Source organism: Hippoglossus stenolepis, chromosome 9, assembly GCF_022539355.2.
Source record: "Hippoglossus stenolepis isolate QCI-W04-F060 chromosome 9, HSTE1.2, whole genome shotgun sequence".
Lineage (NCBI taxonomy): Eukaryota > Metazoa > Chordata > Actinopteri > Pleuronectiformes > Pleuronectidae > Hippoglossus > Hippoglossus stenolepis.
Genome location: NC_061491.1, coordinates 2,769,346 through 2,790,469, shown reverse-complemented (window position 1 = coordinate 2,790,469; position 21,124 = coordinate 2,769,346). Strand labels below are relative to the sequence as shown.

General features: G+C 42.2%; 1 protein-coding gene and 1 long non-coding RNA gene across 2 annotated transcripts in view; both read right to left on the bottom strand.

Annotated features, from left to right (window-relative positions):
* Positions 1-6,238, bottom strand: part of LOC118115535 — a 28,361-nt gene extending 22,123 nt beyond the window's left edge. The window contains exon 1 of the mRNA XM_047341244.1: positions 4,235-6,238. Within this exon, the coding sequence (XP_047197200.1) occupies positions 4,235-5,553 (1,319 nt within the window). The 5' untranslated portion in view covers positions 5,554-6,238. The remainder of the gene's footprint in view (positions 1-4,234) is intronic.
* Positions 6,239-14,297: 8,059 nt separating this feature from the next.
* LOC118115308 lies at positions 14,298-19,712 on the bottom strand. Its single transcript, XR_004697545.2, has 3 exons — positions 19,669-19,712; positions 19,501-19,545; positions 14,298-14,564 (listed from the first exon to the last, which is right to left on the bottom strand). It is a non-coding gene; the product is annotated as an uncharacterized LOC118115308 (long non-coding RNA).
* Between the last annotated feature and the right edge of the window lie 1,412 nt (positions 19,713-21,124).

The window sequence follows — 21,124 nt, the reverse complement described above, 5'->3', positions numbered from 1 at the left end:
AAATAATCCTTGGGATTTTCGCGACGTGAATGTTTAATTTGGGATGCTGTAACAATGGATGTGATCTCATCAGCAGTAGAAGAGAATTCCTCGACTAGTGCTTGACGGAGCTCTGTGTAGTTACTTGTGACACTGGAAGGAAGTGACTGAATAAACTTGTGAACAGCTGTAGAGCTGGTTTTTAACACAAGTCTAACCTTCTCTCTTTCTGTTGCATTTGGCACATCACTTAAGCTGAGATCTAGTTCTCTAAAGTAATTATCAATATTGTTATCACAGTTGTCTGGATCAAATTGTTCAATATCTTTAGCTAGAAACTCAAGCAAATCAAAGCGAGGACACTGTGAGGTCCGGGCACGTGCATCACCTGCTCCAGGTTTCTCTGGTTGAGGGGGAGGTGCTAAAACATCCTGAAATGTTGAAGTCCCCCCTTTGGAGAGTTGTGCACGGAAAAATGTGTCATGCATCCGTGGATGAGAAGCATATGAGGCACAATGTGTTCTTGAAGATAAACTACATGTGTCGTCAATGTCAGTGTCAGAGTCAGGGAGATGGGAAGTTAGGAAGCTGTTACCTCTTCCTGTCAGTGGAGGATCAGGAGGTGACTTACTTCCGAAGACCTAGGGTCGGATGGGATTCTGTCCCATCTTGGGAGTGAAGAGGAGTTAACCGTACACTATCGGAGGAGTGTGAATCGGAATAACCAGAATCGCATTGGTTCAAAACTGATGTGAGGCCGGGCCTTCTAATCTAAGTTTTAACAATTCCTCCTTGTGTGAAATGAGATCTGACTCTGCTGAGTGCAGGTCCTCTAAATAGTGCAGGGCTTTCTTACTAGCAGTTTGAACCTCCTGGAAAAGAAAAGCATTTTGCGCTCTTAGGGCATTTACCTCCTGTTCCACAGCTGCTTTGCTCTGACAGGCAAGGTTGATTTGCCTGTGGAAATTTAGAATCATGCATCTCAACAATGGACCCTTTGATGCTGTTTGTGCATCACACCTGTCGTTAAGTAGAGAATCTATTTCTTTATTACACTCACTGAAGTTCAACTTGCTGATGAATTCAGGATAGCCAGGGGTCAGGCTCTGTGCTATGGAAAAAACAAATTGTTCTACACAGGGGTTCTCCATTGTTGGTTCTGAAATTGAAAATTAGATTTACAAGTTTATAAATCAAAAAGCAGTGTGGTTGGCTTTGGTGTTGCACTGGCAGACACCTGGTAGTGTGGATTTGATCGTACACTAGCCTAACCAAACTATGGTGGATTAAACAGTTCACCAAACTTTTAATCACTAACTGATATGCAGGGCAGTAACAGTTAGGGGTTCTATAAATTCACAGGGCTGGAAGCATGCTGTGGCTCTTTCTCAGGTTCTCATATCCAACTTGGGCTGATATGCTTGGCAGTAACAGCCAGGTACAAGCTCTGTTACATAGGGCCGGTGGCATGCTATGTCTTAATTCAAAAGCACTTAACAGTTACAGGAAATTTCACAGCTTGACCAGTTAACATTGAATATGTGATATTCAAATGTTAAAAGAAATTCTTAAAATTTCAACAACAAATATTCAACTGGAGTTATTAGCAACGATAGCAATCTTTTAGCGTAACACTATGAGGACTTAAAATGGTAGTTATGAATAATTAATTATTAATAAACATTTAATTTATGAATAAATTAAATTTCACCACAATGCACTTGTTTGTAAATACGGTTGAATGTCTACTCCGGTGGTAGACTAGTGGAACTGAATTCAAACCTTTGGCTTGACTGAAAATTTAAAATTCCACTTATTTCGGCGTTTGCGAAAATGAAAACAAATTAATATTGCATAATTATGAATTTTCAACTGTACTCTCCTCTCCAGAGCACCATTTATGTTAGCCAAAAATGGAAGAGGAAGAAACAATTAATGTTGCATAATTATGAATTTTTGCCAACTGTACTCTGGTCCACCCAGGGACGCCATTAATGTTGGAAAAAATTATTAAAAATAAAAATTACTAATTAATGTTACATAATTATGAATTTTTGCCAACTATACTCTGCCCACCCAGGGACGCCATTAATGTTGTGCCATAATGCATCAAACGTGATACCATAAAATGGTGTGCCTTTCGGCATTCAATAAATTTGGTTATCAAGATAAAAATATTAAATATTAATATTTTATTATTAATATTAAATAATAACTTTAATTGATTAAAGTTACCTCGGGGCACCACCCTTCAAAGGAAGGGAAAAGATAGCCAATTTATTGATTAAGTCTCATAAAGGTTCTAACTACAAATTTGGAACTCTGATTAACAATTAAATTAATAACTATAACCAAAATTACCATATAGATAGTTAGCTAAGTTGAAAGATATGGGGTTCTTGACAGTGTAGAGGTTGGCGAAATTCACTTATGCAACATTAATGAAAAAACATTTGTGAACGAAAAACATTTATTATGAATATAATAAAGTATAAAAACACAAATTACTAACGGTCTAATTGCTAAACAAAGATAGGTATGTGTGTATACATGTGTGTGTGTCTGTGTGAGTCAGCGTGCTTTCAAGATGGTGGCTGGCCAAAGAGATAACACCCGTCCCCCACCTATTGGAATGTTTACGACCTGTAGAGCTATTGAGGTGAAGAGTTATGCGTGTGTCTGTGTGTGTGCCAAATTAGAGGAAGTTACTAGATTGGATGCAACGAAAGACTGTGAAGAGCATAACAGACTAACATTACTTTCTCAATAACTTGTACCCAAAATATCACAACACCACAAATCAAACTTATAAACCTCACACAGAATCGAATAAACAGTCTTGCTTAGCCTAGTATAATTATTAAGCCCAGATATGTTACCAGTCCATGGAAAGGGGAAAACGGAAGTTGCTGTGCAGTTCGCAGTTTTGTGTCGTCTTGCTGGTTCCTGTTGAGTTGAGTTCAGTTGCTGGCTGAAGTTTGCAAGCAGGACATCGAGTCGCTGCTAGGACGTTGGTAGAGCTTGGAGGGCGAGGAGGTTTCCTTGGTGAGATGAGCTGGAAGCTGCACCTTTGTGCTCCTCTCGAAGAGTTGGATGGGAAGAGAAGATGTGAGCTGGAGAAGAGGCTCCACAGCCTTCCCTCCTGTGGAAGGATCGTAGGAAGAGGATGAAGAGGCTCGACCGCCTTCTCTCCTTGGAGGGAGTGTAGAAAAAGACACCCTTCTCCCCGTTGAGGGAGTTTAGAAAGAGAGAGATCGAGAAGCTGGAGAACTTAGCTTATATTGGCCCGGTGACCTCACAGGTCATGGGGTCCAGAGTGACCAATGGGAGTTGAAACCTGTGTCCCTGGGGGGGGTTTCCACCCCTCTGTGTGAAGTTGATGCCCTCTGGGACATTGAGTTCCTTGCTCTGGTTTTTAATGGCCCCTGGGAGACGGAGTCCTGGAGGGACATGCTGCTTCCGGCTTTGATGGCACATGTAGGCCGAAGTGTGGTTTCACACAAAACCATGGCCCAACATGGAATAAGTATTCTAAAAACATGACCTTTTGTCATCCTTGAATTAAACTACATTATCAATCTGACTACACACTGCTCCTTTGATCCACATAGCAACTATCCTTTATGATTTGGTGCCATGCAGATAGGGTGCCAAGCATGTGTTGCTGATGCTGTTTGAAGGAAATGAAGTGAGCACATGTTCAGCTGACACTCCTGCAGATGCCTGGTTAGTCGAGAGAGGTTACATTTAAAAGTTAAAATTTATGATCTGATCATAACTTTGATCACCAATTTGCGTCTCTTGCCACAGGTATGGCTACAGCATGGGATGCAAAGCTGCTCTGTGAACACGTGCCTCTTTTACATTTACCATCCAACCAGACTCCCTTATCAAACACTCTAGATTAAATGTCATATTACCTTTGCATTAGAGGAGTTTGGAGACTTGCTTCCTGTGTGGGTCAGTTTGATTCTCGAAGCCCTTGTTGTCGATCCATGCAGTTAGGGTGTCAAGATCAGCCTTTGTCATGACAGCCTTGTCTTGAAGATGGTTGAACCATTTGTTGACCAAATCTTTAGAATGTTGCTCAAAGTTTTTTTCGAAAATGGCAAGCCTGGTTTTACTCACTCGGTTGTTCTGAAAGTCTCTGTAGTTCTTGGCACTATTGAACTTGAATCTGGGTATTGCACCTAGAATGGTCAGTTTTAGGGCACTCACAACATTATCCTGGCTGATTGTGCGAGCCAATAGTAATTTGCTATTCTGATTCAATTCTCCAGCTTGCGATATACTACTCACTGGTGGTTGGTGAGCTGCTTTGATGAACTGTCCAGTGCTTGGCTTGCTGTTTACATGTTTTACCCAGTCGTTGTACTTTTTCACTTTTCCATCCTTGATCACCTTTTTGTTTTCTTTTACTGTCTTTTTTAGTCCAGCTTCCTTTGCCATATACCAGTCCCCTCCTCTGATTTCATCCGTCCTCTCTTTGTACTTGATGAAAGGCTCCCATCGATCCGAGTGTTTCACTAGAGTGTCGGCCTCCAAAGATCGGAGACGGCCTGCTTCCAAGGCAATCTCTTCTTTGGTGGCCTTTGGTTTCATGCCTTGTGCCAAAGCATGAAACAGGCTGCTCTTTTCTTTGCTGGTTACTTTCACCGTCTTATTATTGATGGACACATCATAATGGCCGTCTGGGTGTTGTGAACTCTTTGGTGTGTAAATCAGTGTCACTGTTTGACTGGCAGATTTGGTGCTCGGGCTCAGCTCCTGCATTTTGGTAAGCTTGCCATGGCTGTCCTGTGTTAGGATGACAACCTTAGTGCCAGTGGTTTCTGATAGGACTCTGATATCAAGAATAGTAGTGGCTGTCGAGGAGTCCTTGATCTTTTCAGCATGAGACTCTGAGCGTTTACCAGACTCTCTGTCCTGTTTACGTTTTGAATTCATGTCTACTGACATGTATGAGATGTATCTGTTGTTTTGTCCAGCCCTGAGTTTGTCCTCTGTTTTTTCACTCTTCAAGCCAGTTCTTACATAACCACCTATGACATTATTCACTTGGCCTACGGCCTTGGAAACAAAGTGACTGGAGAACTTTTGGTGGAACACTTCTACCAAAGCATCTGCTAATAAAGCACTGGTTTCGTTGGCTAAATCCTGCTTGAAGTCTTTCAGGATCTTCATTTCTGAAGCAGACAGATCATTTCGTTTCACTTTCTCGGCGATGGATGAGTTCAGCTTGTTCTGCCTTTCGAGGTCAGCGTAGAATGGCTGTAAGGCTGTTTTGCTTATCTGCTTGAAAATACCCAGAAGTTTGCTCTTTCTGTTCTTATCCTGCAGGAGATCAGACATTTGTTTTTTATCCTCAAGGTGAGAGAGCAAAATGGAGTCTACCAATCCAGCCAAAGGATCCTTTTCCATGTTGGTTTTTACATCATTTGCAATATCCTTTGTCATCTCATTCTTAATGCCTTTCAGTATTTCTTGCAATACAGCATCTTCTGCCTTCCCAAATGCATAGCTAATGATTTCTTTTGCCATTTTCTTTGCTGTTTGTTTCACTGCATTCTTCATGTTTGTCTTTGTAACAACGCTAAGGCCTTCTTTAACCTGTTTGGAGAAAAACTTTGGTATTTTTTTCCTAGTCCCTTGACCAACATTTTAGCAGCTTTGAAGCCCTTTGTAATCAGCTTTCCAACCCCAAACCCAATGAGAGAAATACCAATAGATATTGCTTTTTCTATAGCCCATGATTGCCAACTGAATTCTCCTGTAATCATGGACTCAATGCCAGTGATGCAGTCTGATATTCCTTCACTGATCAGCCCCATGCCGACTTGAGCTAATGTTCCAAACGTAAAGGCAGTGAGCAGTGCCCCTCCAACAATCTGCAGAATTCCGAGACAGAACACCAGCAGAGCTTCCCATGGGAACCGAGGCTGCTCTTCCACGGAAAACACATATTCCAGACCTTTACTGTACAGATTGTAGGCCTCTATTTGGAGATCTTCATCTGTGCTTGACACCAGGGAGAACATGCGTAATTTCTTGGTTGTTGCATCCCTTCCTTTGTCTTTTATTTCCTTTAGCTTCTCGATAGCCTCACTAATGTTTTTATCAAAGTAGCTGAACAAGATGCACTTGGTTGTTAACACTTTTTCAAGGCTGGTTGGTTGTTCAAGGCTTTTTAATTCAGCAGAGGATATTTTTACAAACTGCAGGCAGACCAAGCATTCCTCACTGAGGTACTTCAGAGACTCCTGTGCTTTCTTTCATTGCTGGCCGTAGTCAGGTAATCTCCCTTCTGCTGTTTTATAGAGCAGTATGCATGATTGTAAAACGCTATGGCAGCCCAACTTTCATCTTGTCCCATTGGTTTTTCAAATAGCTTTGTGCTGACATCCCATTTTTTTCCGCCCAGTGCGAGATTCCCAAACTTGATGTAGTGGTAAATGCTGGAGCATGGTGAAGTCTGACTTTGAGACTGACTTTGTGCAAGGGACAAATCAGCTTTCAAGCTACTTTCCAATTCATTTCTTTTTAAGTTGTCAATTTCCTCTGATTTAGTTTGCAACCAAATCCCCCAGAACTCATTCATGACGGCAACAACAACTCTTTGCTCATCTCCATCGGTGTTCCTGTAAATTCCGTGGAGGGTCTTGCAGTACTCTGCGAAAAGGTCCTCCCGCAGTTTCATCTCAGTTACATCAGCGATCATGTCATTTGTCATTTGTCCACAAGTCTATTCCTTGTTTCCTTTCCCTCCTCCAGAGAAGACACTGTCTTGAGGGACTCCTGTAGATGATCAGTGGTCATGATTATCTGTGCAGATCCAGGTTTACCCTTGCTGCAGTTCGGCCAAATGCCTGGAGTTCCTTAGTTTCTTATCTATTTTGCTCAAACTGTCTGTCACTTCGGCTGTAGGGAATGATTTGACCAGGGATGACACTGTGATGGGATTGGCGAGAACTTCCTCTGAATCATAGAGAGCAGAACACAAGCCATCATCCAAAACAAAAATGTAAGTTCTGGAATGTCGGGGTTGTTGTACGGTGTGGCCTTTCTAAGAGAGAGCAATCCATTATCATCTAACGTGTACACAGTGAAACCATAGGGGACATACTGCTCAATCTTTTGGAAAAAATCTATCACAACATCCTAACTCACAGTTTTCAGTTTCCTGAGAAGTTCATCTTTTTCGCTATTGTAGATTTCCTCTGTAAATCCCTTATGCACAATCCCTGACTCTTCAGCAATATGTAAAACGTCCATGGGGTCATTTATTCCATCCATGTCAATTGAGTCAAATATGCTCTTGTAGAATGAAGAAGGGGGACCCTGTACGAATGTGATGTGTCCTGTGGACAAGAAGCCATACTGGCTGGCATGGCCCCAGATCATGGCCAGGATAACATTCAGGTGCTGCATGGAGACCATGGGGCTGGAGAGATATGTCAGCTGCACTCCCTGATCCAACAGCAGTGAGTCCACTTCATCGATGATGATACACTGATAGCTGCGATCTGTTCTCACATCCTTCATCTCAAATATCTGGCGAAGGTGATCTGCAGCAAAGGTTTCAATTGTTCCATAGACCACGTCCTTCTGGTAGCATTTTTTTCTATCTTCATCTTTAGTCTTGTTTGTGTTTGTGTCAGCCGTGATGTCAAAGTACTTGTAGAAGTTTGTCCATTCTTCTGCATCTCTTTGACATAACACAGATGAGCTGGACTTCTTCAGCATTGCACACATGTACAGTATTGCATAAGACTGCCAGGATCTCCTGCAAGTCTTCTGTGTTTGTGCTATGACTCAGCTTCTTAGCTTGCTTTAAATTAGTGTGTTTTTTGATTTCACCAGATTTAATCATGTTTTGAACCCCCTTTACTATAGAATAAGATTTCTCCAGGGTTTTTTCGTCAATGTTTTTCATCTGCCGTATTTCATCAAAAAGACACTCAAGGCTTTTTATTTCCTCATCTTCAAAGCCTCTTTCCAAATGCTGCATCACTTTCTTAGTATCAAGCATGCTCAAGAGCTCAAGGAGAGACTGATTCTTCTCATCTGTCCACCTAGAAGACACTTGATATGTTTCTATCAGATGTAAAATCTTCATGATAGAAATACAGTCTTTATCGTGATGGTGGTCAGTTAATGTTACAAGGAGGGCTAAAACTTCCTCTGGTGACCATCTTTTTTGTGCTGTAAGATTTGACACCATCTGGAATTGCCCTGCATGGGAAAAAAGAATCTCCAAACACAAGTTGCCAACCAGGGATGCCCCTTGTTTCTCACATTCCGTTTCTCCACTAAACTCTTGGAGGAGTTTCTCAAGAATGGACAGGATGTAGACCTTATTGGAAGGCAAATCTTTTCCAGTGCATTTTTGTGAAATGGCTATGACTTTACTGTCTTCATCTGTGCGTTTGTTAAGGTGAGAATGGAGGACCTGAAAAAGAGCCTTGATAAATCTGTCTCTCAGTTCCATCTCCTCACTGTAAAAAATACCCATAAGGCTTTGCAGAGTCTCTGAAGCAAACACCAAAGCATCATTTTCCTTGAGCACTGAGAGTTCCAGATTATAGGAAGCACTGAGGCATCTCTCTTCAATGAGAAATCCTCGACTAAGGAGAGGGCTCCCCGCTTCCATTCCCTTCAAGCCACATTGAAGGTAATCAGACACAAAGTCATCCATTGTACCATACACAATGTCGGCTTCATAGACAACCATCAATGATGTGTTATCTTTCCTCAAGTTTGTGTTGAGTGAAATCCCCAGGTGCTTGTAGAAGTCAGACCACTCTTTAGTTTGATTGAGTGAGTGAATGTTAGAGCTCAACACAATGTCCACTTTCTTTCCCATGAGGACTTTTGTGGCTGCAAACATGGCTGTGACACATGGGCCCAACTCCACACCAACCAATCCTAGTGTTGCGGTCTTCTCAGTCAGCACCAGCACACACCACCTCAGCATCTGCAGCACTGTTGGCCACCAGCCTTTGGTGTCAGACACTGCTTTGCACAGCTGAGAGAGTGAGTTTTGGATTTCATTTGCAGTCAGGTTTCCACTTTTAAAGGAATCTCTCATAAAAGGTTCACCTTTTGGGGCATTTTCTGAATATTTGAGGACACCATTGGTAATGTTTTTCATCATGGTGACAACAGAATCATCTAAGTTATTGAGTGCTTTTAATTCTGCTAGAGCTGAATCTAGACTGCTCTCATCTTGTTTTCTGAGAGTCTTACAGAAGTCAAGTAGGAATCTCTCAGGGCCAAGGACGTCCAGAGCTTGGGTGAGGGAGTGTCCGGAGTCATCTGTCCACTCTGGTGATAGGTCATACACTTGTACTAATGTGAGCACTTCAGTGATGGGAGCATCCTCTTTATATTTCTCTGACAGCACTTTGAGCAGAGTCACTGCCTCAGTTGGTGTCCATTTGTTTGTTTGCACAATTCTGAGGAGTATTTCATTGAATCCTACATGTCTCTCCTTGCCATTTAGATGTGTGAGTGTGGATAGGAGAAGCTCCAAGCACTGGATCTCCATCTTCAAAATGAACGTGGATGCTCTTCCAACTGCACTCTGTAGTGATGTTGTGAGTGTGCCCAAGAATTCTATAAGAAAGAGATCTTCAGCTGTGAGGTCCTGCTCAGCCCATTGTTTAGCTATGAAAGCTGCATCACAGCTGCCAGGGTCAGTGAAGAAGTGCATCAGGTTCAGGTACAGGGCTTGAGTCAGCAGGAAACTCTCAGAGACATTGCATGCTGATTGGCTGATGTGGCTCACCAGGGACTGCACATGATTGGAGATGCCCTTCAGGGAAACTCCCTCAGATATCTCCAGGGACAGGGCACACAGCTCTGTGATTAACACCTGGGCATGCTGCAGAGTGCTCAGAGATGGAGGAGCACTGATCCATTCATCAAACAGGAGTTTGTCCAGGGCTGACAGGATGCTGCCCAGCTGGTCAGCACTCAGCTGAACCAGACTGAGGTCTGACACCGGGATGCTGCATTTTGATGAAAGAGTTTCCAGAAGATCATCATAATCAGATTTGTACTTTGCATCAAACTCATCCAGATGGCTTATTAGAACGTGTCGCTTGGACACAAGTTCCTCTTTTATGGTGCTCTCTTCATGCTCTTCCGCTTGCCTTTGTGATTCCTCAAGCCTTTGATTCAGTTCTTCTTGTCTCCTCTTTTCAGCCTCTTGAGCCTCTCTCTTTCTCTCCTCTTCTTTTCTCTCCTCTCTCTCTTTCTCTCCTCTTCTTTTCTCTGCTCCTCTCTCTTTCTCTCTTCTTGTCTCTGCTGCTCTCTCTTTCTCTCCTCTTCTTTTCTCTGCTCCTCTCTCTTTCTCTCTTCTTGTCTCTGCTGCTCTCTCTTTCTCTCTTCTTTTCTCTGCTCCTCTCTCTTTCTCTCCTCTTCTTGTCTCTGATGCTCTCTCTTTCTCTCCTCTTCTTTTTTCTGATGCTCTCTCTTTCTCTCCTCTTCTTTTCTCTGCTCCTCTCTCTTTCTCTCTTCTTGTCTCTGCTGCTCTCTCTTTCTCTCCTCTTCTTGTCTCTGCTCCTCTCTCTTTCTCTGCTCTTCTTGTCTCTGCTCCTTTCTTTCCTCTTCTTTTCTCTGCTCCTCTCTCTTTCTCTCTTTTTGTCTCTGGAGTGTGGTGGAGTGTGTGGAGCTGAGAGCTGGTTGCGGTTAATGAGCGGTTTGTGCGATTTTGGTTTATTTGTTGATAATTCTGTTTATAGATATAGCGTATTGTCGGTTATAGGGTTTGTGGTGTTGTGGTGTTGCGGTGTACAAGGGAGGAGGTGTTAGGTGGTGCGTGTGTGTGTGAGTGTTTGCAGTCGGCCGCGGGCCGGTGTGCTAAACGCCATGGACCTCACCAAGTTAACCCGGAAGCACGGCATTAAGATCGCTCCGGCGTTCCCGTGCTCGGTGGAGGAGTGTAGTGGGGCACAGCAGCGTGAAGTCCGCTGCGAGGATGAACAACGCGGTTGTCATTTTTCTAGACAGCGTAGAGAAGGCGAACACGGTGGTGGCGACCGGGATCGAAGTGAGCGATACGTTCGTATCGGTTCTGCCTCTCGCCACACCGGCGGTTAAAGTGACTCTGTCCAACGGCCCCCCGTTCATTAGAGACGAGACTCTGATAAGAGAACTATCCAGACACGGAAAGATAGTGTCTCAACTAAAGAAAGTGTCCTCAGGATGCAGGTCCCCTTTGTTAAAACACGTGGTGTCCCACAGAAGGCATTTATTTATGATTATGAACAACAGGACTGAGGACCTGAACCTGGTGTTTAAACTCAGAGTGGAGGAGTTTGACTACGTGATTTTTGTGACATCAAATAACACAAAGTGCTTCAGCTGTGGGAAGGAAGGACACCAAGCTAAAGTATGTCCACAGAGAAATAAAACAGCTGACACTCAGGAACAACAGGAGGGGACAGGGGGCGTCCAGCAGGAAGGTCAGGAGGGACAGGAGGGGACAAGTGGAGTCCAACAAGAGAGTCAGGTGAGTGAGGAGGGACAGGAGGTCACAGGGGAGATCCCAAAGGAAAGTCAGGTGAGTGAGGAGGGGACAGGGGAGGTCCCAAAGGAAGGTCAGGTGAGTGAGGAAGGACAGGAGGGGACAGGGGGGGTCCAACAGGTAGATCAGGTGAGTGAGGAAGGACAGGAGGGGGCAGGGGGAGTCCAACAGGTAGATCAGGTAGGTGAGGGGGAACAGGAGGAGACAGGCGGGGTCCAACAGGGCCAAGTAAGTGATATTGACATGGAGAGAGATGAGGAGGTGCTTAAAGTTCCTCATCTGAAAAAAAAGACCAGAAGCAACAGTGGAAGCTCAAAGGCAAAAAAAGGAACAGTGAAGAAAGGAGGGAGAGGAGCAGCAGAGTCCGAGTCCAACATGGAGACCGACTCTGCTGACAGTGAATCCTCCGACTTCAGGTCAGGAAGCCAGAAGAGCACAAGAAGCTACAGTGCGGGGAAGATAAAAGTGTTTCTCCAGAAAACAAAGAATAGCGCTGGTCAGGTCACGGTTCCAGATGGCAGCGCTCATGGATGCACCATCGAAATTCTTCTTTGGAATGGAGAAGAAGAACGGACAAAGCAGAATCATCCACACTCTACGATCTCCTGAAGGGGAAGAACTCAGTGACAGCAAGGAGATCCGGAAGAGAGCCGTGAGTTTTTATAATGATCTGTACAAAAGTGAATACACCGAGAACAATGCCATGTATGAATCCTTCTGTGGAGAGCTGCCCAAAGTCCCTCAAGACGTGAACACTGGGTTGGATGGCCCCCTGTCGATGCAAGAACTCTACACGGCCCTGCAGAGCATGGAGGGGGGAAAGGCCCCGGGCATCGACGGGATTCCGGTAGAGTTTTTTAAAGAGTTCTGGAACGAGATGGGGGAAGATCTTTTAACTGTTTTTAACGAGAGTTTTAGAGACTTGGTGCTGCCGATAAGCTGCAGGAGGGCGGTAATAACTCTCCTGCCAAAAAAAGGAGATCTTCAGGAGATCAAAAACTGGCATCCTGTTTCACTCTCATGCACGGATTACAAGATCCTTTCTAAAGCGCTGGCAAACCGTCTGAGAGAGGTGATGGAGGAAGTGATTCACCAAGACCAGACCTACTGTGTGCCTGGTAGGTCTATCCTGGACAATGTGTCCTTAATTCGGGATATTGTGGACTTCTCTAGTTCATTAGGCATAAAAACTGGTCTCATTTCTCCAGACCAGGAAAAGGCTTTTGACCGGGTTGAGCACCTTTACCTCTGGAAGACTGGAGAGGTTTGGCCTCAGCCCATGTCTCATAGCTATGATCAAGGTTTTGTATCAGGACATTGAGAGTGTACTGAAGATAAATGGAGGCCTGAGTGCACCTTTTAAAGTGCACAGGGGGGTGAGACAGGGCTGCTCGCTCTCAGGGATGGTATACGCACTTTCGATTGAACTAATGCTAAATAAGATAAGAGCTAACATTGAGGGTTTGATTTTAAATGATTTTAAAAAGAGCCACATTTTATCAGCATATGCAGACGACATCATCGTCTTTGTAAAAAACAGAAGGATATCCAAGAACTCAGAAAAATTGTCAGTGATTTTAAAACCATGTCAGCTGCCAGGTTAAACTGGGGGAAAAGTGAAGCGCTGGCAGTTGGAAGTTGGGAGGGGGGGCTACCCAGTCTGCCGGGTGGTTGAAGTGGAGAGGAGATGGTCTCAAGTACCTGGGGGTATATGTCGGCAATGAGTCCATAGTTCAGAAGAACTGGGAGGGGGTGGCTGAGAAAATACAAGGGAGACTTAACAAGTGGAAATGGCTGAAGCCACAGTTATCGTACAGAGGCAGAACACTGATAATTAACAACCTGGTAGCTTCTGCTCTGTGGCATCGACTCGCGTGCATGGAACCACCGAAAGGACTCACACAAAAACTACAAGCCATTTTAACAGATTTCTTTTGGGACAGATTACACTGGGTGCCCCAGTGTGTATTGTTTTTACCAAAGGAGGAGGGGGGGCAAGGGCTGGTGCACATTCAAAGCAGGGTAGCCACTTTTAGATTACAGTTTATCCAAAAGTATCTTGCAGGTCCACAGGATGTTGTTTGGAGACAAGTGACAAACAGCATCCCGAGGGGGACAACTGGTCTGGTTTTAGACAGGGCACTGTTCTTAATGGATTTTAAGCTTCTAACCCTGTATGGATTATCTCCTTTTTATCAGTCACTTTTTAAGACATGGAACCTTTTTAAATGGAAAAGGCTGGAACCTGCAAACTCACTGCACTGGCTATTGGAAGAGCCGCTAATCAATGGAGCCAGGCTGGATGTCCAGAGCAGCTCAACACCAGGCCTCACCAGTATGCTGTGCACCACCGGAGCTGTAACCCTGAGGAAGATAGTCAATGCAGCAGGTCCTGGACTGACCGACATCCCGGCTGTGGCTTCCCTCATCGGACAGAGGTCCATGCAACAGGCAGGAAACATTTTAAACATATGGATTAAGAGACTCACAAGGAGGTAAAGATGCTACAGGAGTACAGGACTGGAATAGAAACCCCCGACGACAGCGACCCTTTCCCAGAGTTGGGTTTTACTCCGAATCTGGACGGGCTCACAGGACCTTTTTTAAATAAAACTGACTGGAAACAGGTAGAACTGCACACAGCCAAAGGAAGAGCCATGTATGAATGTTTTGTATACATATTGAAAATAAAGGTTTTAAAAACCAAAAAAAATCTCTTTTTGTCTCTGCTGCTCTCTCTTTCTCTCTTCTTCTCTCCTCCTCTCCTCCTCTCTCTTCCTGTGTTCCTCATCTCTGATTGGCTTATAAAAACAATGTTGGCATTGGTATAGATTATTGTGACCGACTGGTCTGTAGTATTCGCCTCCATTGAAGACATGAACATATTGGCCATGGAGAGTATCTTGGTACAAATTGTCAAAAGAATGGCACGGAGGCAAGACTTTATCACATACACAGCATCTCAGGCTGTTGCCCATGTTACTCTCTGATGGTACGTTCCCCATTTTTTATTAATTTCTCAGTATCTAAGCAATGAAGTGTGACCAGATAAGTCCTGAAAGATAAAAGAAATACACAAACACATACAATTTAATGACTACCAACAACTATTTGTATAAAATTGAACTTAATGACATTATTATCTACCTTCTAATTCTACAAACGTCTGCCTGTCTGTCTGAATGTGGAATGTATATCTCACAAACCATTCATCTTATCAACTTCACACTTGGTATGTGTGTTGTTATTGTCCTAGGGAAGGGCAGTGTCGAATTTATGCAGACACAGTATGTTCAATTTCAATACAAAGGTAATAAACAGGTGACCAGTGCACTGTAGCAGTCAGTGGGGACGGGGCAATGGGCCTGAGTCTGAGGACCGAGTTGAACATGTCCTCTTTTACGTCCTCAGATCAAATTCAACAGCAGTTGGCAAATGGGTTAAATTGTGGGTCTAAATTGCTACCAGATTATTTGATAATTTTTTTTCATCATTCACAAACCATTTCAGACCATTCAGTTTCATTTTTTGAAAAACATTGACTATCAAATCTTCCTTGCAGATAAACCAGGTAGGATGAACACACAGTTTTTTAACTTCACTCTGTCCCATAGACTGCTTATAAAAAGCTATGCACAAGCCATCCAGCACACAAACATTAAAAAGTAACAGGATCATGTTTGAGGAGGACTCACTAATGACGAGGAACAGACCAAGTACACAGCCCATTCCAAACAGGATTAAAACAGGTACTGCGTTAATAATGGTGAAACGTGCAGCATCGAGCACTCTTACAAAGAGCGACTTCCCTTTATCATTAATTTTCAAGAATATTCTCCATTTCTAATCCAGCCAAGAGATTGGAAAACTTTTCCCAGCCTTTGAGTGTTATTGCTAACGGACACGCCCCCTTCAAATGTCTTATTTAAAACAGATACAGTCTGCCAACAGAGACAAAGCCATGTCCAGGGCTAGATCCAGTGCCACCCCTGAGGACTGGTTAGCGTTCATACAACAAAGAAACATCTGCACTACTATGATCAGAAAAGCTTTATAAACTGAGTGTCAAGCTCAGATTGTCCTCTTCACCGTCCCTACCGATTGCACCAGTAGATGGTAGCAGTGACTCAATGTTCACTAAAAGCCTCTTTTCCACTCCTCTCACTTTGAATTCATGTCAGCTGCTGTTGTGGATATCACTTGTAGTACTTAGGTTTTTTAACATTTTTTTTACCTTTTATGTCAGGATATCCTGAGAATCCTACTGACATGACCAGCATGGTTAGTAGGCTACATTTATTAATGAAAAGACATCAATATGGAAGTTATATGGCTGACAAAATATTTGCTTGCATTGATTTTATGGACTCAAAAATATCAAAGTCGTCATGGACTTAAAAGTGAATACAGATTTAGGACAACAACCGCCCTCAGCTATTATTGTGCTATCATTGAGACTAACGCTGTAATTAAAATATGTACACTACCGTTCAAAAGTTTGGGGTCACTTAGAAATTTCCTTATTTTTCAAAGAAAAGCACTGTTTTTTTCAATGAAGATAACATTAAATTAATCAGAAATACACTCTATACATTGTTAATGTGGTAAATGACTATTCTAGGTGGAAACGTCTGGTTTTTAATGAAATATCTACATAGGTGTATAGAGGCCCATTTCCAGCAACTATCACTCCAGTGTTCTAATGGTACATTGTGTTTGCTAATCGCCTTAGAAGACTAATGGATGATTAGAAAACCCTTGAAAACCCTTGTGCAATTATGTTAGCACAGCTGAAAACTGTTTTGCTGGTGAGAGAAGCTATAAGAACTGGCCTTCCTTTGAGCTAGTTGAGTATCTGGAGCATCACATTTGTGGGTTCGATTATACTCTCAAAATGGCCAGAAAAGAGAACTTTCATGTGAAACTCGCCAGTCTATTCTTGTTCTTAGAAATGAAGGCTATTCCATGCGCAGAAATTGCGAAGAAACTGAAAATTTCCTACAACGGTGTGTACTACTCCTTCAGAGAACAGCACAAACGGGCTCTAACCAGAGTAGAAAGAGAAGTGGGAGGCCCCGGTGCACAACTCAGCAAGAAGACAAGTATATTAGAGTCTCTAGTTTGAGAAATAGACGCCTCACAGGTCCTCAACTGGCAGCTTCTTTAAATGGTACCCGGAAAACGCCAGTGTCAACGTCTACAGTGAAGAGGCGACTCCGGGATGCTGGCCTTCTAGGCAGAGTGGCAAAGAAAAAGCCATATCTGAGACTGGCCAATAAAAGATTGATATGGGCAAAAGAACACACACATTGGACAGAGGAAGATTGGAAAAAAGTGTTATGGACAGACGAATCAAAGTTTGAGGTGTTTGGATCACACAGAAGAACATTTGTGAGACGCAGAACAGGTGAAAAGATGCTGGAAGAGTGCCTGACGCCATCTGTCAAGCATGGTGGAGGTAATGTGATGGTCTGGGGCTGCTTTGGTGCTGGTAAAGTGGGAGATTTGTACAAGGTAAAAGGGATTTTAAATAAGGAAGGCTATCACTCCATTTTGCAACGCCATGCCATACCCTGTGGACAGCGCTTGATTGGAGCCAATTTCCTCCTACAACAGGACAATGACCCAAAGCACACCTCCAAATTATGCAAGAACTATTTAGGGAAGAAGCAGGCAGCTGGTATGCTGTCTGTAATGGAGTGGCCAGCGCAGTCACCAGATCTCAACCCCATTGAGCTGTTGTGGGAGCAGCTTGACCGTATGGTACGCAAGAAGTGCCCATCAAGCCAATCCAACTTGTGGGAGGTGCTTCAGGAAGCGTGGGGTGAAATTTCTACAGATTACCTCAACAAATTAACAGCTAGAATGCCAAAGGTCTGCAATGCTGTAATTGCTGCAAATGGAGCATTCTTTGACGAAAGCAAAGTTTGAAGAACAAAATTAATATTTCAAATAAAAATCATTATTTCTAACCTTGTCAATGTCTTGACTATATTTTCTATTCATTTTGCAACTCATTTGATAAATAAAAGTGTGAGTTTTCATGGAAAAACACGAAATTGTCTGGGTGACCCCAAACTTTTGAACGGTAGTGTACATGGAATATTAGGGGCATACATAATAAAGAGTTGGGGTTTTTTTGGGGGTAACACTTCCCAAGCCCAATGATGAGCAAATAACAGAGTTTAACATAACAATGGAGGAAATAACTAATGTTGAAGAAATCAGTGTCTTAGGTTGGAGGAGTTCCTCATCTCCCCGCCTCAATGTGTAATTTTCTTAAAGCCTGTTTTCCAGATCCAGCTTTTTCTGCTGTTACCTGAAACTGTTTTTGTTGCCATGGAGTTTTCAAAAGGAGTCAAAAAGCTACATTTAATGGCAGCTGCAGTCACAGAAGTGGTTGATAATAGTTGCAAAAGTGACAATAGCTCCACCCATGAGATTCACACAAAAGACTTGACATGTTGTGCAGTGTTATTGTTCATTTTGTTGGTAATATTTACTTTATTTTTGAATAATCACCCGAGTAACACCTCATCTGTGCAGGATTAAAACCTGTACACTGCTGTCCTCTAGCGGCTGCTCTAACAAACTGCACCAAACATCACAGTGCATCAGGACCAACAGTCAAACATTCACCACAACGGACCGGTAATAAAAGTATCATGGTCAAGAAAACAAATACAGATATAGAAGTAACATGAGGATAAAATGTACCGTAAAAGTTTACTGTTACACAGTCAAACTTCCTGAGGACATTGACTAAGGGAGACCTGCTGGGTCAGAATCATCTCGACCAACACGACACTAACAATGTTTCTATTTGTGGCTTCATCTGCTGCTGTTTTAAATATTGTAGGTACGTTTTTGCCTGCAGCAATTGATTAATGCTGGTTTTGTTTAGTGTATTAATATGAACTGTGTGTTAATGCCTGCAAACCCATTCTCCCTCAGTATAATATCAAAATTTAAGAGAGTTGTATTTATTCTTCACACTTGATACTGATACTGCAGTTAAAATATGGACCCAGCCAAGAGTCACGCCTTCTGTTATGTTTTGTTATTTTAACTGACATCTTTTATTCAGTAAAATCCTTTATTTAGTAAAATATAACTACTTTAAAAATCGTACTCAGACTATGATTAAATACGCAAGTATCCCACACGTAGGATAGCAGTAAAAATATGTATTTACAGTTACATTATGAAAGTCAAGATATTTGATATAGTTATCATATGATCGTAAAATACACAGTATTAGTGTTTAATGTGCTTATCAAGTATCAAGCAAAATCATTGTATGCAGTTAACCATTCAAAGTAAATGTATTTGATGTAGCTGAAGCAGAGTTTATTGTCAGAAATTTGCGTGTGAGTCAAAGAATCGTTGGATTCTAGTAGTAGTCAGTCAGTGCAGGTTCATATGTTTTATGGCGGAGCTTTGATGAAAGGACCGATTGAAGGGGAATGTATCGGTTGCATATTTTCAAAGTGTAGCCTGCTCTTGCCAAGATTACCAACCCTATCTTTAACTGATCAAAGTAAACATATTTCATGTGGTTAAAGAACCAATATAAAATTAAATCATTGTGCTGTGATGTGTCTCCTGTGACTGATTTCTGATTTTGGCTGACATGATCTGATACACTTGGATAGACAGTTATTGAAATGAGCACAGCGCTGCTGATATTTGTACGGTTAACCACTACTTGTTGAGACCTGTCCTGTAAGGGGCTTTTATCCAAAGCATATAATTGTTAACATCTCGACTCTGTCTAAACATATGCTGCACATAATTCAACGCCATGATCCCCTGACATATGACATGACATCTATCTTTGACATCTAAGTCTTGGCTAGTGTCCAAATACATTAATCACAGTAATCACAATCACACAAAATAATTCATTTGTAAAGAAAACAGTTTGTAATAATTTTACTGGGAAGCATGCAGCTCAAAATACATCTTCCAGAATAAAATCATGTACTTACTGTCAATGTAGTTTGCAGCCGACACTGAAGCTCATGAACTCCTTTCTGAGTGAGACAGAAGCACACAGAACAGACACAGCTGTATCAGACAAATGCTCCAGACAATAATACCATACAAACAATGAGATACAGTGAAAGGAAAAAAATGATCATCTGTAAGCTTCATACCTCCTCCAGAGACAAGTGTGAGTGTCAGACCCACCTGTTCAAATGTACCTGAGTTATATACTGTTGACCATTAAGGTGTGGTCAACAGTGACCACACCTTAATGGGGTGGGTCCATGGGTCGGACTTATAGTGTAATGAAAAATTCCACTGATCAATGTCTTACTACTGTGAAGAATGTCTTACTACTGTTTTTACTGTTTTCTGTGCACTTAGCGGATGCAACCTCAAAGTTCATGTCCTTACTTGGTAATTTCACTTTCTGTTGACCTTTATCTTTGCAACTGGGTGCTGGGGTTGATTCTTCTTTCTGTAACTGTCGCCATGCATCCTATGTTCTAGAACCTCTCCATGGTGGATGTTGTCCTCTACGTACGTAAAGTGCATGGGTTGAAGAATCTTCAATATTCTTCTGTGATTTGATTTAAACAGGACACAAAGTTAGATACACTAGATAGAAGATATAGTTTTTTATAGTATATCTTTTATTTTGTGTTTTAGCTGCATGCCAAGACATTAATCCTACCTTTTTCTAAACTTGTTTTCTAATCTTACCTGTCTTATCTAGCTTATCTTTTGTTGTAGGTTAATTTCAAGTTTTTCGATATAAATACATCAAGATGGTGAAGGCTTTTGAGTGCGAACATAAGAAACATGGTAAGATGGACATAACTTTGTGTAATAAATTGATTTTATTGTGGCATCAATTTCTCTGTGCTTTTCCATTAACTGCAAATCTACCCAAACCAAGCAAGGGGGATCTAACAGTGCTTTGTGAGTACACATGTGATTGGACAAGATCAGATCACTCCTTTAATTCTATTGTGCACAAATTCTCATTCATGCCTTTGTGTCCAGCTATTACTCCAACTCTCTATTTGCCTGGCTCTTCCAGAAGTCAATCAACCGTCTCCAACTTGCACAACATAGCAGGTAAGTTTCTCACAAGAAGTCGGACATATGATGATTTTTTTTACTTGTTTTTAAATCACTGAATGGCCTTGCACTCCTTCACTTAGCAGACCTTCTCACCCCTTTTACCCATGCTCTCAATTTTCTTTCTGCTAACCAGCTGTTATTCTCAGTACCCAGGGCAACTCTATACAGAGGGAGGGAGGGCATTCACTGTGGAAGAACCTCCCTCTCAGTCAGACAAGCAACCTTACTGTCCTCTTTTAAAAATGCATTTTTAACAAACTTTTGTTTGCTTTATTGATATATTCTATAAATTGTTTCTTCCATTAACATGTTAACTTTGTAAACCTGTTATTTGAAAACTGCTATAGAAATGAAGATGATTATTATTATTATTTACATTACAGCTCCTATGACGTCTCTGTAAGTAAATGTAAGACAAGGGGATCTACCACAGCAAATATATCTAACCTACTCTATTATTACAGAGAACAGTATGAGAACATTTGTTAGAAGTTTTCTTCCCTCAAAACATGGGAGGGC